Consider the following 17,928-nt stretch of genomic DNA (forward strand, 5'->3'; position numbering starts at 1 on the left):
TCCTGTATATCAGTATTCTTTTGGGGAAAAAAAAAAAAAAGTGCATACATTTATGCCAAAGAAAAAGTAAAACAAGTTTTTGCACTGCTTTCCTTTTCATGTTTCTTCTCTGCATGTTGCCTAAGTTTAGCTCCTTGACAAAACTACAAGAAGCTGACAAACACCCAATTTTCCATCTGAAGCAAATTTAGCCTAACTGAAAATACCTGAAACATGATGACAAGTAACTGCCACGAAAGCATATGCTCCATAGTGCTACATGAAGGATTTCTAGAACATGTATCGAAATCATAACAAGGCTAAATTCACCTGGCATTATGTTTATAGACACTTGCGGGGTGGGATGTGTAAACCATCAGCAATGGGGTTAGATGCAGGATTAGATTTGGAACGCAAGTTACCGAGATGGATGAAGAGAGAAGGCTATTCACGAGAATAACTGGAAAATCTTTTTCCATTGCGATATGAATTTATTGATACATCTTGAATATGAGAGTGCCCTTCACAGAGCTTTTCTTTGCTACTTCCACTAGCATTTTTTTGCCTAACTTCCAAGGGAAAAAAGATCCCAGTAGAAGTAGCAAAAAGAAGCATGGGAAAGGTACACTCCTATATTTAAAGAAATAACTACAGAAAAGAAAAGAAAGGGGGGAAAAATGAAATAAAAAAATTGTTGTACAGAGTCAAAAAACAACAGGCTTACTGTTTATGTAGCCTCTCCCTGTGACGCATCTTTCGAGAATTTACAGCTTTGGAAAGATACAAAATTTTGGAAACTATATATCCTTCTTCGATGGGGCATTGCCACTGTCAGAGTAGCAAAATTCATCACAAAATCTTGAGTCAGCCATCCAGCAAATCAGACTTGATTAGAATTGTCGAGGAGCACCAATTTTAACACTTCAGACACAAGGACATTGGATATTTACATGTACAATGAGATGGATCATGCAGTACCAAGTCGTTTCCATTTTGCCCGATAGATTTCTGCTTTCTCGGGGGCAATGATCTCAAGAGCACCAATAACACACTTGTGATATGAGAAGTCCTCAATTGAGCCATCTTCTCTTACCAATGAAAAGCAACGTGAATTCTGATGTTCAGGGTGATAGGTAACCTGAAAAAGATGGGGGAAGAAAGTATCATGATATCTCCTGCCACTATACGTACAATAATGCTAAACTACCAAAAGTAGTTTTTTTTTAAATGATGCGAAAGAACATGGCATCAGACTTGTATAAAATGTAAATGATCAGTTTGTTGAGGTAATAAAATTAGCCATCCAACTGAAAAGTCAGTTTCCGCCAAATCCCCTTTCTATCCTATCCTACAAGAAGCAACAATTAACTGAGGATCTAAGACAAATTCATCAATTAAAATAGGATTCCTTTGCACATATTATAAATATTTTAACTCTATTTTTATTAGATTTCTCCTTTATGTTAATTCCATGTTAATGAAAAGATTGCGCCCCCCCACAACCCCCCCCCCCAAAAAAAAAAACCTTGACATGTCAAAACACACACTAACCTCCCAAAGATCCATGTAACTTATTGCTTCATTTTATCTGAATTGTGTAAGTGTTGGTTAAAACTGTAATATGTGGAAAAGAATGGAAAAGAATACTGGAAAAGTGCCACAAAAATTTGATAACACTTTTTATATCGCCAATCTACTACCAACAACTATTTTCCTATAATTGAATCAACAAAATACAGGTTAACAGAATAGGTCAAGTCAACCAATCAGAACCAATAGAGATCTTAAAAAACTCTTTTAACCACATACCTCTATATCTGGAGGCTCAATTCCAAGCTTTTCATTGCGTCGAGGATGAAAATATAAAGCCCTTATCACAGTTGTTTTGTCCTTTTCACTTAACCTCTGACCAATTGAATATCTACAACAAAAGCAGCCACATAATTTTTTAGGAGAAAGAGAAAAGGCAAAAGAAACCTTTGCTCTCATTTTTTTACCCAAAAAGGAAAAAATCTTGTGAATTCGAAGAACTAACGCATCACACAAAGGGATCATGGAATTAAACAATATGGTCAGTTAGAAAACCCCCAAATATGAGTACATTTCTTAAATCTGCATTTTGATATGAAATATAAGCATGTGGGTTACTCAAACATTTCCTCATTACCGTGCTCTACTTTGTTCACAAAAGAAAGGACACTCTTAATACGGGGGGGGGGGGGGGGGGGGGGGGACTGACTTTAAATTCCACAAAGCAGAGCACACAGCTGGGAAGCCACCGTGCCTTGAATCACTTGATAAAAATCACGTAGGAGATAGAGAACACCATTCTACCAAAAGTTAATTTAAGTAACATGTGCGAAGCTGTGCAATTCAAGATGCTCCAATACAAGGCATCATTCCAAGGTGAAACTCCAATATGATCATTCACAATTTCAGTAAGATGTTACAGTTAATTTACAAAAATACAAAGGGAATAACAAAATCATATATAATCAAGTGTGATATGAAACTGTGTTAATTAAACATAAATGAATACCCCACTAAAGCCATAGACAGAACAAGGAGGAAATCATTGGAGAATGCTTACTTGTGTAATATTTTCTTTAAGGCATTACTGAGCCGTAGGACATCGTTATACGTCCAAGATTTTCTCAAAACCCCTCTAGATATGGTCTCGAAATCCAGGTTTCCCAGCCCTTTAAACGCAAAATCACCAAACTTAGCACCACATTTGTCAGATATAAGGCCCTGAGCTTTGCATACTTTAAGTTTTTCATTCTGCTTAGAACTGACTGGGGTGCTCAGGAGGTTATATACATCCACTGGCTTGGAAAGTGTGCGTCCCTGATGAATAATTATGGAACAGGAAATTAGAACTTTTAAATACAATTTATAGCCAAGTAATAAAGTCAAATGCTGCTCCCTCACAACTAAAAAAAGAAAATAAACAGATAAATAAATAGATAAAAATATAATCTGAAGAAAGAGAATAAATGCATGACAAAAAAAGTTGACCCAAAGCATTAATAAAAGGAAAAAAAAACAATTAAATTTCGACATTAAACGGTAAAAATTTGCACACTACTAATACTGGTAAGAAAAAATCAAAATTTACCTCCCCAGAATATATAATATCAAAGTGTCCGCCGGTGCCTACAGAAGGGACCTTTCCCCATCCTAGTGCATCTACACTCCCCTGAAGATTATCCACAGCTCCTGCCTTTGCAGCTTTAATAAAGGAAGCACCAGGATTCTGCAACAACATCCGAAACTTGAGTATGAACTACAGGCTCAACAAAAGCTTCTTTAATATCAAACCTCAAAGTTCTTCAAAGTAGGAAACAAGGCAGAGGAACTAACAGAAAAGAATGCTTGCACAAAAGGTGACGATACAGAAGAATGTTTTCGTTGTAGAGCCAAGCCTTTTGCATTTAAGCCAACAAACTCTCCTGTAGCTGACAGAGTATTAGCAACAATAAGCAAATGTTCAGGAAGTATGTTCTTGCCAGTGTCAGATATAGCGGACTCCAAATTCTGCATTTATAATTCCGTATTAGCAGTTAAGTATGAATTTATCACACATGAACAAAAACCACAAAAGAAAAAAAAAGGAAAAAGGAAAATCACAGTCAAGAGAAACATACAGTGAGAAAAAATTGTAACCCAGCGTCAATCCCATAGGCCAAACAGAAACTGCGAATATTATCTGGATGACTGCGTGTCCAGTCAATCATATCCATTATCTGGTGGCAGTCATTCATAAGTGCACTCCACAAACTTGTTATATGACATTGCCCAGACATAGAAACCCTCAGATAGAGCTCACCGAATGAATCGTCATGGGATTTTGATGCTTTTTGTTTATCCTTCCATAAAATATCCACCTTCTTAATCTCCCGGAATCCTAATAAACATGAAAAAAAAAAAAAACAAAGAAAAGAAGACTAAATATCCACAAGGGTAACATAACATATATGGAGTACCTAAATGCATTCTGGATTTTCAAAACTTTAAGTTTTGATAGTCCATTTTGCAGAGAAAAAAGAGCAGAACATTTATCAGGTTTCAAGAATTATCTGCAAGTTAAAAGATTAAAAAATAAGCGGAACTACATGGGCTCGTAATCACTATTCAGATATAAGAAACTGCATGTTTGCAAAACCACATAACAAAACTAGCTCAGTATACTCTTTTCATGTTTGGTTTTGAAGCATTTAATCATGTTTCTTCCCATCTTTGACATTCAGAATTGTCAGATTTCTAATTTTCCATTCCAGACATGCTTGGAACAGATTCAGTTCTTCCAATTCAACAAGATTTAAGAATACATTTAAGCAAATCCAAGTCTTGAATCAAAGCAATATCTACAAAGGCACAGACAAGACCGACATTTGAAACTACAAATGAGAATCAGCAAACTAGAATCAAATATCAATCAACAGTCATATCTGTTAACTTGAAAATTAAAGCAAGATAGACCTAGACATGCAGAGTGCTACCAACCTTTGACTACTGTTTTCAGAAGGAAAGGCATCACCCACATTTGAATTGTCTCCAAATCTATGGAAGTTCTCTTGAAGTTTTCAACAATCATGACAGTGACACAGAATGCGTCATTGCATTCCTTCTGCATGTTAATTGAAGAACAGTCCCTGCCATTTAATTAGATAAATTAAGATGAACAATAATCTCAAAAAAGAAATGGACAATGATGTTCCAGACAAGAACCATTATGGATTATTGCAGTAGAAGGAAACTCAGAAGTTCCAAACAGCTTTTAGTGTTATACATACGGTAAATTCAAATCCATAGTTCTGGAAAAACTGAGAGAGTACAAGAATTGGCTGGGAAAAAGTACAATTTGTAATGACAGTATAAATTTAAAGGCAAAAGCATGAAAGAAAAAGTAACCCACAATGAGAGAAATTGGAAGTGAGACAGCTATGACACTAGATAATAACTGCACAATTTATAAATTTCATACTTAAACGAATTTTAGCAGAGCAAATAACACAATTAAACAGCTTCAGATAAACTGTCAATCATTTTAGTGTAAGATATTAATAATATGCAAAACTACAAATGGTATGTCGCTAAAAAATTAGAATCCAATAGCATGTGTGTGTGCAATAAAAATTCTTTCCAGTAATTTGATTAAGGGAAATTATCCACTGTCCACCCGTTTTTTCACCGTTTTTCAAAAATACACTAATCTTTTTTTTTTTTTTTTGCAGCGCTCCACCTGAAGTTATCATTTTTTTCATTAGTCCACTCTCGTTATAACACCATTAGAACTTCGCTGACATGTAAAATTGTCATTTCACAATGACACAGTAGTGGAAAGGTGCAAAATAATATAACTTCAAGTGGAGTTCAGCAAAAAAAAAAAAAAAAGGTGGTCGGTGGATAATTTATCTTTTACATTTGAGGGTAAAAAAGTCATTTATACAATATTCTGTTAGTTTTCTTAATGGTTTCCAAACGGAAGTGGAAAAGTGAAAAGAAATGTAATTTCAGTAGATTCCAGCAAAAAAAAAGAAAAAAAGAATTGTGTATTTTTGAAAAAGTTGGAAAAAACAGGTAGACGGTGGATAATTTCCCTTTAATTAAATATTTTCAATCATATTTATCAGACAGCCTTCTTTTATATTGGAATAATCAGCAAGATCAAAATACATAATGATAAAATGCTAAAAACTCAAATGCAGACACTGCCATTTCTGGAGGAGATTAATAAAATATCAAGAAGATACGTTCAAGTTGTATGCCATAAGGCATGAAACAGGACTTAGGAGCTTATACCACGCATACTTGACCTCAGATATAGCATTATTATTTCAAAACTTTATCAACTGAGAGACAGTAAGACAGTAAGAAACAAATGTGACTGATACTCAAAACATAAAATGATTCTTTCAAACTTAATCAACTGTTTCATGACACTAAAAGCAAGTATTCCAGCATTAAATTACTACCTAAAACTCATTATCAATAGATTTAAGGATGAAGAGCAATTAGGAAAAGCATATACATACCAGAAAAAGGGAAAAAAAAAAGTTAGAAAGAAACAGATGTAAATTATAACAGCAAAATGATCAAAAGGACCAGAAACTGCACCCATTTTATGCAGAAGATAGAAGGAATATGGGTTCAAAAGTTGCCAGCCTGAGATTAGATATGCACGCTGGTAACAATCAAAAGTTGGTTAAAATTAAGAAATGAATTCAAGCCCAGATCACTCCACAGAAATGAATTTAACTGTCCTGTTTGGAGTTCAGCGCGATCAAATCAAATGTAGTGTCCATACCTAAAAAGTGGTGACTTTAAATAGACAGAATACACAATCCACATTGAACTCCTATTATATCAATCTCTACCTGTTATCTATTATACCAAGAGTTTCAATCTATTCATAACACTAGTGGTAAATAGAGTTACATGAATGTCCAGTAACTTCCTGTTGTAACAGCAATTAAATTTCACAGTTCCAGGGGGGAAGCAGCTTACTTGTTTGAAATGAGCATATCAGGAACACTGATTTTCAATTCTGTTCTAGCGGCTTTACACTGCCGGTACAAGGAATCAATAATGGAATGTTCTTTCAATCCTGTCCTCTTCATGATTTCCTGAAGGCACAAAAATTTATAGCAAAAAACAACACAGGCATATAAATGATATGTATATCCACATTGTGCTACCTTGCGCACATGGAAATGGCATATCCTACCTTGCGCACATGGAAATGGCATATCCAAGGACTAAAATGCTTCATGCTGCCCGTCTGTGGAGAGTAGCTAATATCCACAAAAGACATCAATCAGTATGAAATCACCACTTCACCATTATAGCCAATTTAAAACCAGGAGAGCAGTAAATGAAAATGAAATAGAGACATAGAAGTTGACATTATCATGGAAGTAGAAACAATATCTGACAACATTAGGCACTCCAAATGATTCTTGACTTCCAGGGCTCCATATTCAAAACCATGCCTCCTTTTCCCCAGTTTGTTGGATAAGAATAGAGACATAGTCTGGTCCGCATTGCTTTTTTTCGACCCGCATTCCAGTACGTTCTGTGCAATTTCATCAAATATCAAAACTGGTAAATTGAAAGTAATACTCAGATCCGTTTGAACATGATTGATGCATCATTTGTTTGGAACACGAAATGTAAAAAATTTTATTAACATGGTTGATCCATCAATTAGGAAACTCCACCTGGGTCATTAAAGATGCACTTCCACAAATTTTGAAGGAAAAGAAAAGGCACATAAACAAACTTGACTACACTTCTCAGAAAGAAAAGGGATGAAGGGAAAATGCACCTTTAGATTTAGCAGCGGTGAAGTTTCGAGCAAACTGATAGGTTGATCTAATGCACTGTATGCCGCCTCAGAAATAGCGCAAGCAGATAGTGAACCAACAGGTTGGTCACCGATCTCACCTGTTGGAGTAGATGTCCCCTCAATATTATAAGAGAATTGAACAATCTGATTCCCATAAGCATTTCTCACTGTTCCATCATATGCTGTGCACAGATCACGCATGAAGAACATAAGTCTTCGAGTAAGAGTACCCGGAAGATCAGCATTGTCACTAAAAGAACTGTCTCGACTTGTTACTGAATGAATAAAACATTCTAAGGGATTCAATCCTGTCAAAAAGGAATTTTCAACAACAGCGGATGGTATATAAGACTTGGCACATTCTGTATTATCCCCAGCCCTTAGCCTGTTCCAAGCAGCACAAGAGAGTTCATGGGGAAATCTAAATGACAATGGGGCTAATGAGTGTTGCAGACCAAGACACAAGCTATGCTGAACTAGCTTTAGTAAATTACCCTTGCTTCCTGCCTTAAACATACCCAACAATGAGTTGTCCTTACTCCCATACTTGTAGGCTAAATTCTGGATATCCCAGAACACATGCTTAAAAGCATCAACAGAAGCTTGACTGAGAGCGGCTGATCTCTGCTTTTCATAAGACAGGTGCTCCCCTTGCAAAGACCTGGTGCTTTCACTATCTTTAGCACTCATAAGAAAATTCATATGAGAATCCACCATCAGCTGTTGAAAATTACAAGTGTCCTGAGCTTCTCGCAAACCATAAAAAATTTCATCCATCAGAATTTTTCGGGAGCATGAGTGAGAAGCGAGGTACAAGTCTGAGAGTGAAACAGTCATGCCCCTAACTGACAGCCACTCGCAAAGAACTTCCTGAGCAGCATACAAGAAGTCAAGAACTTTATCCCGATAGCGCTTGATAAGATATTGGAAAAGATTTCCCTCATAGTCACGCAGCCAAGAAGATCCTTCAGCAGATATGAGCTTCCCACCACTAATATAAACATCTTTTGATGGAAATGTATACTCAAAATCTGGAGGCAAGAGCATGCTGAATAACTGCTTCCCAGACCAAACACTATCCTTTGAAATTTTGAAAATATCGGGTGACAGAAATCGATGAGGGCAGAACATTTGCAGCTGCTGCATTTGCAAATGGCTCAATAGAACACCATCTTCCATGAGTAAATGAGCAGCAGTCAAACTATCTTGACCAAGTGAGAGCAAGTTCCTACCACTCTGCTGATTAATTAGTTGCTTATCTAAAGCAACAAGCTCAGTGAGCTCAACTCGAGCACCAATTGCTTGAGGAATATATCCATGAAGGCAGTCACCGTCAAAGTCCCCATGGAAAGGGGAGCAACAAAGTGGATTTATTGTGACCACTGAGCTTATTGGAAGGACCTTCACTGTTAGAGCAATCAGGGAGTGCGGATGTATGGAGGGTGGCCTGTTTATCAATACAATGTCACCATCAGTTAGGGGCCTATAAATTATATCCCCTAATTCAAGTGCATCAATACGTCGAATACGAACCAGCCCACCTTTTCTGCAAACATAAAGCTCCCCTTTCTCAAGAAGACGAAAACTAATGCAGACACTTAGCCTTTCCCAGTTCCAAGAGTTCAGACGTTCAGAAATTTGTAACCTCTCTGCAACTTGACAGGGTATACCAATTTCTTTGAGTTTAATGTTAGGGTCACCAGTAACAACCATGCGAAAACAATCATCATTTCTCTTCCCAAGAACAACATCTTTGATCCATCTGAGACCAGAGCTGTTGGAAATATCAATATTCTTCTTTTGTCGGACCTCAGCAGAATCTTTTCTCGATGACTTGTCTAAGTGTAACTGCATTTCAAAAGTATAAATAAAAGCCAAAATAATTTTTCTCTCAAATAAGAAGATGCTGAAGAGTGCCTAAAGAAACAAATGCAAAACAATGTTGCACAACTTGCCTTTGATATCTTCAAGCAGTCCTGAACGAGATGACTCAATTCAATATCTCTCCCTCTGTAGTCAACCATTTTCTTTAAATGCCTGGTCCAATTATCCTACAAATTAATCAAGTACAGCATGACATGAGAAAAGAAAAACAGAACTCACACGCAATTATTTAATTAAGCCATCCAAATCTTAAGACAAGAAAAGCAGAGAAAGAGAAAAAAATACTTACAAAAAACAATTTCTTTTCATGCGAAAATGCATGTGGAACTTCTGTCACACGGTGATTATTTGGTGTTACTGGGAAACATTTGAGGAAGGGAGCATCTTTACTCAAAATAAACTCCTCTCTGATACTTGGATCAACATCTTTCAACAAATAACTTACCTATATAAGTGGACATCATAAGGACATTCAATTGGCAGCAGAGAAAGAAAGTATGACCTTATGACGAAAACAATAGATCGTGATTCTAGCTTCCAAAACCTATGACAGAAATGCTTTCAAAATAAAAACCATATGGATTTCCAATTACAACTTCTATACTCTGTTGGATTCTTCACTACTGGTTTACGCTATTTAGATTAGCAATAGATAAAAATGGTATAAGTTAACTGTTTAAATCCCCTTGCACTAGTTGAGATATGACAAAATAATGTCGTCAGGCCCTTGCTTATTAGCTTACACTTATCTGTTTAGTCATAATTTAATATTTCAAAATTCACAATTCAGACTACAGTTAGCAGAACAAACTAATCTATTTGACGGACATTTAAGCTTTTCCCTTCAGAAATTTCCACAAGAATAACAATAAAGTTCATTATCATACAACCTTTTAAGAGATGGTATAGCCTCAATGATAAAAGGTCATGCAGGAAGTAGCTGCAGAATTTTTATTTTATTTTATTTATTTATTCATTATTATTATTATTTTTGGTGAGGAGCAGAAAATATATATTAGTAAACAAGAATGAGGTTGGCAAGGCATCCAAACAAGACAAAAATGCCTGACACGTGTCTACAACTATACCAAAACATTTTGGAAGAGTTTTTATCTGTCTGCGCAGAGTGTAGAAAAACACCCTAAACCCTTGCTTCAAGAACCCCCCCAAGGAACCCCCCCCCCCCCCCCCCCCGGGTCAAAACCCTTCCCAGTATAGATGGATGCAAAAGATGGAAAGAACTTTGTCTTCACCATAGCATTCCTCCGCCCCCATCAGTTATCTCTTTATTAGAAATGGCTTCTGAAAAGAATTATAAGATTTGTCCTCAGTCCAACTTTACAACAAAAGGCATCTTTTTCCACCTCCTGGAAATATTACAAGAAAGATAAAGCAAGACTGACTGAAAGATTGGTATCATGGGGGAAGTGGCATTTGAATAACAGAAACTATTACAAATATCAAGCAATTCACAATTGATATGTAAAGCAATAAAATACTAAATAGTATCTTTAGTTAATACATAATGATATATTAATACCCTTTTAGTTAATTTCCCCATAACATATATACTAATACATAGAGTAACTTGGTAATATAAGTAATATAGGAATAGTAAAATAGTATAACAAAAGATTAAAGACACAAAATAATTCACATTTAGAAGTACATGAGACAATAATCAGACAACAACAAATACAAATTGGTTTATCTAGTTATTTGATTGAACTGTTCCTCAGACATTTTGAATGAGATACAAAGAAGGCCATTTGGTGCAGTGCAGGACACAACGTTTAAGAAACCAAGCAATATTGACAGGGAGAGTCAAGTTTTTGAGGCAAATGACTACTTCTTGGACAAAACTTGCTGAATGTATCAATCAATCTAAACCTTCTTTTTGGCTACTTATTGATGTTATATAAACAAAGTAATTTGGTACTGGAAAATTTTAATAATAATGATTATGCAAAATCATCAATATGCATTTATCTACAATTTTAATGCAAGCAACAGTCCAAAAGATAGATTTTGGCCATTAGTAACAACCATACAGAATAACTGAATGATTAAAAGAAAAAAATATGAAGAAATTAAGAGGAAAAGTAATTCATATTTAATGGAAATACGAGCAGAGGCAACACAAATATTGCCAACATAAGGAGTGCAGGCAAAAACATAGCAAGAAATTATTCCGTGCTACATTATAAACAGAATTGGCTCGCATGACTATGGTATTTTCTCTAGTAGCAAACAGAAAGATATTTTACACATAAAATAATATCTTTTACAATGAAGGTAAACAGGCAGCCTAAAACCAGACCATCATAAAAAAGAAAAGAAAGAGAGTGTTATAGTCGACTAAATCTAGAAATATGACTATCACTTATTGGATCTAATACAACAGACATGAATATACAGCAATCAGGGTCTTTCCAGCATTCAACATAACATACACATCTGCAATTTGTATAAGTGTGTGTAACTGTTTTACAGAAATGCATATTCATATTAATGGAGAAAATTATATATATATATATAGCAAAGGGCGTGCTACCTGTTTACATGATAAAACCTTTCTGTTTGGTTTCACACTATTTTCTTCTTGTTGAGCATCAAATGGAATAAAACCCCAGTAATCATCAGGCAATTTTTTATTCTTCTTTGACAGCTTTTCATCTATTTCAACAATAATAGCAGTTTTCCCTGAGAGATCTTTAGATGAAAGTTTAAACCGCATTCTTGGGTACCATTGTGCAGGATTTCGCTGTTAATAGGAAAAATTAGATTCATAAGCCACAAAGGAGAAAAAGGGAACAATCTAAACAGAAGAACCAAAAATACTTACAACACAATATTTGCAAACCCTTGGCTGTTCTTTCCGTGAAGAACCAGCCCCCTGGGACATGCATAATAAGAAAAATCAGAAAAGCATGACCTAAAAGATTATTCCACATTACAGTCGTTGACAAGACTGACAACTTTTTAGCCATTATACTCCCTAATATTAATCTTGGACTAGTATGCAGTGCAAAGTTTCTCACATTGATCACATGTAAATTCATGGACGGTGACAAAAATCGAAACACCAGCAAACTCAATTTTTCTTTCAAGCATTTTAGGACAAATCATAAAGAAAACATCAAGCAAAATACAACAAACTAAAACACTATTTGAAACATAGTCCATTTTAAGATTTACTACTTTCACCAAAACGCTATCACATATTGATCAATGGTGGATTGGGTGTGGGAGCACTAGCCCTTCCCAGCACAGTGAGTCTGCAAAAAATTTTGCAACTTTTAGCCAATTTCTAGCCGCTGCATAATCTGCATTATAATTTTTCCCCAAACTCTTTGCAGCCTGCTAAACTAGTTTATAGTCTATATATATATATATATAACTTCACATGGATGTTCATGATTCAGGCTCTTAACTTTTTTTCAGACATAGGGATCATCAAATGCACTGAGAACTAGATAAAAGGATTTCAGATTTGACTCAATGACGTCAAAGATCACAACTTTTCTTTTGTTCTCTGCAGTAAGATAATTAGAATTTTGTTGAATTGATAACCGCAGGAGGTCAAACATACATACAACTTAGGTGTGTGTAGTCATGTACTAATACTGCTGATATGGTTACTTCTAAGCTAATTAAACACCATAATGCTGCATTGGACGTTACTTCTATATATATATAGAGAGAGAGAGAGAGAGAGAGCTCCACTATTTTTTTAGATTTCTCAATCCCAGAAAATGGAAATATATCTAGCTAAATAAAGATAATCACAGATATCCCTAACTTTTCCAGTAGTACAAAACTTCTCATATCAACTCATAGCACTAGGTACCTAACCTTTTGTCTTTCTTTCCGGATAGTTTTGCACTTAGGACAGATACTATTTAAAAGCTTTGCAATGTCTGATAGAAAATATGGATGTAGTATTGTGAATGGAAACTTGATAAAGCCAAAGTGCCCTGAAAATTGATGGAAATACAGTTAGTGCAAAATTAGCAGAATTTATAAATAAGTATATATCAGTAAAGATAATATCGTCCAAATTATGCATCAGACCTTCGCAGGCTTTCCTATCTTTAGCTCCACATGAGGAGCACTCATTAGTTGGGTTCGGAAGCCCCAACCTAGGATTGGTGACCTCACTGACTGCACCAATTTCCATTACGGATAACTTTTCCTGTTTAATAAATCAGAATATTAAACTTTATCATGATAAATACATCACATCATTCTGAAAAATAAACTTAAGCAATGAAATAGTAAAAAGGTCTTCTTTCTCCATTTTGCCACGGCTAAACAGCCAAAGCATATAACATACAAGAACACAATGTGATGGGTTAAAAAAATCAAAGATTGAACGCAAGAAACAATTGTAAAGGAACATCAAAAGAAGTAAGAACTGAAAGAACAGAAAAGTACAGAATGAGTGTAAGGGGGGATGGAAATAGGAAATTCGTGGGGCTGCTTCAAAGAATAAATTTCATTAAACTGATACGTGCAGCAATACAATCTGATAGCTCTAAGGAGATGGGGTAGCAAAACTACCTTTTATAAACTTTTCAAAGTATAAAACAGAAAAAGAAAGTACATTAATGATGTAATGTACACTACCTTTTCGAAGTAGCATTTACTGGTCAAAACTTAAATGCACATGCATGCACATCGGTACGTGATTTACACACAAACACGTCAAAATGAATAAAATTACAAAAGAAAGGACACCAGGCACATAACATAAGTGAATAATCAGCTGAAATAGGGTCTCACTTTTTCAGTGTCTGTTGAAATTCCAAGAGATATCCCAGTCAGGATACCAGAGGGCACTTCCAGCCCTTCTTCACAGAATTCATTGTCCATTGAAGTTGGTGACCTTATATAATGGTTCGAGCAACCTACAAGCACATCCAAAGGAAGACCAACCATAAAATGGTGTTAGGCACAAATAAACACATATGCATAACAATAAGATTAAATCTAGACATCTATTGTAAAAGACCGTTCTGACAAAAACACACAATATGATACACAATAGTGCATCAGCCATGGATTGCCCAATAAAGTTCAGTAGCTTGGGGCAGCAACACAATTCACCAATGGTGAAACCAAAGACCCCTTCTTTTATCCTTTTTTCTAATTTGCTTGAACAAACTATTGTGTAATAAATCTTTGAAGGTTCCAAAAAAACCCATAAAAAAAAAACAAGGAAGAATATAAAATAACTATTAAGTTAAAGTTATCAACGATAAGAAAACCTGTTTGAAAATTTCTCTAAGACATATGTCAAAATCCCTTCAACCTGTGAGATTTGCTTGTCAGCAAAATCCTCTTGGCTTCATGAAGTGTCTTGGTATTGTGCTAAAGGCCTAGCACAAAAGACTTTAGAACTTCTTCCTCACCCACTAGCCAATCAGAAACTCAGGAAGAAGGGAAAACAGCGAAAAAATGACAATAATCATAAACCATCGGAAACAGTGTTGCAAAAACATCTAAGGCCTTAGTAAGTAAATCTTGCCACAAATTTCAATTATTATTATTATTGAAATTTGGTAAAGAAAACTATGAGTACTTATATTGGTATATAATGACAAGTGACACGCAAGTAGTGGACCAGGTATCCACCTAAAATCAATTAAAGCTATACAAAATTGTATCAACCCCCATTTCAATAAATTTTACTAGCAACAAACTTTAAATTTTTTTTTTTAAACGGTCTTCTTCATCTATTAATTGGAATCATCCAATGTATTTGTAACTAACGTTATTAATTTGATACCACATGCACATCTCGACAATTGCCTCGTGGCAGAAAAACACTCAAGCACACAATTGGTCTAAGGCTTTCTGTCAATATTTTAAATATGAACCAAACCATATATTATTAACAAATTCTTCAGAAATTATGAACAAGGAATAAAGAGATCAAGTACTGCAATCAAAAGAAAAAGAAAAGAAGACTTAAATATGTTATCTGGCCTAATACCACCACAGCTGGTCTAGGAGAAATGATAAGAGGCAAGAATCAACAAAGTATTAAATGTCCATTTGGTTCCTCAAAAGATTAAGGGTAGTTTAATATGTGTCTAAACAGAACCTTTGAGTATAACTTGTGTCATGATATGAATAGGCATGCCACCACCAGAAAAATATATATTGCTCAATACATTTATAGTCCTTAAATTGTTGTGGTTACAACAAAAAGTTAAGATCGCTTGCTTTGCATATTTGGAATCAATCTTCAAACTATCTCTCGTCGTAAAAGAAAAAGAATCATATCAAAAATGAATAACCAAAAAAGAAAAGCCAAAGGCATTCTAGCGTACAAATAACGGTCAAAACAAAAATAGATAAATGAATGAATAACAGCAAAACTTATAGCACTTAAAAATTAATCAAGAGATCAAACCGAAAGGTATTAGCTAAAGCATAGCTTTGGGCATCTGATTGATGCACCTCTAATGTATTTTATAAAATTCAGCACCGGCTTGCTACCCTAAGAGAATTCCATGTTACTTAAGCATGAATGAGGAAATCACCCTGATAAAAAGAGTAGGTTGCATGAGAACTTCAAAAATTTTCACCAAACATGACAAATATATCCATTGCACGCCAATTTATTCATACGTCACACATGTAATTCATAACAAAAATAACACGAGGCAATCAAGATCGCACACGTGCCACATCAAACTGAAAAATTAACATGCGGACAAAGTGGCAGTTACTTTTAAACACTTCCATAACCCACCATAATCAATTAGTACATACAAACTACCATTCGCGCCAATTCAAAAATCAAGTGCGAACATCATCACTGCTTTCTCAATTTGAATTTTTTTTTTTAAAGTTTCAAATAAGCAAAAGCACCAAACCCACCAATCCACCACCAAAAACAAAGGATCCCTCCATGAACAATCTAATGAAACAACCTACATGAGCTGTCAATTTCATTCATTGATCCGAACACATGAAAACCCCCTCACCCCCCCCACCCCCCCTCCCCCCCCCAAAAAAAAAGCCAAGAAAAACAAAACAGTGCGAACTATAACCAACTAAAGAAAAAAAAAAGCAGCTAGCAAGTCATTTATTTAAAAAAGAAAAAAGAAAAAAAAAGCGCACCATTGACACCATTGATCAATCAATTACAGAAAGACTTCGTCATTTGCAGCTTAAAAAGAAAAGGAAAAGAAGTCATATCAATCACTGACGATCAACAAAAAAGACTCAAACTTTATAAGCACATTGCTCGAGTTTCAAACTTTTACCCCCCTAACGACCAACAAAACCCCATATCACTCACTCACATTACTTCAAAACCCATGAGCTTCATTACTCATTGCATCCAAATAAACCCATATTTACATGCAAACAAAGAAACAAAACCACCCACCGTAATCCCCCAAAAAAAAAAAGTATTAAAGAAAACAAAAAATAACGAGACAAATAAATAACCACGATGAATTGTCACATACAAATTCTGAAAATAAGAAAAAATAAATAAACAGACCTTTTACTCACTTTGTAATGTACTTTTAACAGTCTTCACTTGAGAAGACAGGCAAATACAAAGAGAACTCAAAGGACTGAGCAGAGTGATGATCTTGAAACAAACAGTAAAGAAGCCCAGTGAATAATATAATAAATAAAACCACTGATAACTGAGTTAAAAAAAAAAAACGTAAATAAACCAAGAATTGAAGGGCAAAAAGGCTAGTGAAGACGCCGTCGTTTCGTTTCTACTGATCAAAAGACAAAACGCCGAGTTCAAGGCAAGAGAGTTGCGAAACTGCAACAGTAACGGTAGACTTTGAAAGAGACACGGGGGCGAGGACTATTTTTATAAGGTTCTTTTTCTTGTGTCAGTTATATACCCCTGCTTTTCTTTTTAATTACGATTTTATCAGCCCTTTTTCCTAAATAAAAATTGACAAATAAAGGAATTTTGTTTTCTAATCTTTAATTTATGGGATTCAGCTTTTTTTTGAAAGAAAATCTTATCTTTTCAGATAAAGCCTTTGGATTTGATTATTACTCGAATGTTATTGATTATTCTTACAGTTTGGAATTTGGAATAAATTTTAAAATTATGGGTATTTATTCATATATAATTATTACTTTCAAGGTATGGAGACTTTATACTTTAATGGTCATAACAATTTTATTACTTAGGGAGGACGTAACTTAAATTGTGGTACAATTTTTTTTTTCAAAAAAAAAAATTGTATGAGGAATGGAATATAATTTAATATATTTAAAATATAATAACATATGATTTTAGATTTTTTTTTTCTATCACAACGTAATATGTAATAACATAATCTTTTAGTATTGATGTTACACATATCTTGTTTGTGGTTGAAAGATTGAACATGATTCTTAATCAAACATGAAGAAGTAATTAAGGTTGGACGAAATGATTATAATTGAACCAATAATCAACTTAAACCAATCCAAACTAATTCCGTTCAGTTCAATTTTGACATTTAATTTTAGTTTGATTTCAAGAACTTTTGATCAATTAGTTTTCGTTCAGGACAAAATTTAAAATATAAACAAAAAATTAATATTTGAATTAAAGTTGGACCGAATCCAAACATTTCAATTTTTAGAATTTAATAAGTTCAAAATCAAAACTAAATTTACCAACATCAGAATTAACATTTTATTTATCGAAATTAAACTAATGAAAATGCATTATT

At 34.7% G+C, this 17,928-nt stretch overlaps 1 protein-coding gene across 9 annotated transcripts; it reads right to left on the reverse strand.

The window, feature by feature from the left end:
• Positions 1-426: 426 nt before the first annotated feature.
• LOC102607057 (DNA-directed RNA polymerase IV subunit 1) lies at positions 427-17,021 on the reverse strand. Of its 9 annotated transcripts, none has more exons than XM_052437601.1 (20): positions 16,970-17,021; positions 16,748-16,825; positions 14,000-14,124; positions 13,289-13,409; positions 13,070-13,191; positions 12,060-12,110; positions 11,769-11,978; positions 9,504-9,659; positions 9,286-9,381; positions 7,310-9,178; positions 6,888-7,057; positions 6,710-6,776; positions 6,490-6,608; positions 4,486-4,634; positions 3,627-3,886; positions 3,343-3,516; positions 3,098-3,235; positions 2,570-2,826; positions 1,789-1,900; positions 427-1,117 (listed from the first exon to the last, which is right to left on the reverse strand). In XM_052437601.1, exons 3-20 carry the CDS (start codon positions 14,087-14,089, stop codon positions 947-949), a joined length of 4,332 nt encoding a protein of 1,443 aa, XP_052293561.1. In that variant the 5' UTR covers positions 14,090-14,124; positions 16,748-16,825; positions 16,970-17,021; the 3' UTR covers positions 427-946. The 9 variants fall into 9 exon arrangements, 8 of the variants coding, with proteins under 8 accessions (XP_052293561.1, XP_024954741.2, XP_052293562.1 ...); XM_025098973.2 differs by having other exon boundaries at positions 16,748-16,829; positions 16,918-16,978; XM_052437602.1 differs by lacking the exon at positions 16,970-17,021 and adding an exon at positions 16,918-16,932 and having other exon boundaries at positions 16,737-16,829.
• Between the last annotated feature and the right edge of the window lie 907 nt (positions 17,022-17,928).

This window comes from Citrus sinensis, chromosome 3 (genome assembly GCF_022201045.2).
Source record: "Citrus sinensis cultivar Valencia sweet orange chromosome 3, DVS_A1.0, whole genome shotgun sequence".
NCBI lineage: Eukaryota > Viridiplantae > Streptophyta > Magnoliopsida > Sapindales > Rutaceae > Citrus > Citrus sinensis.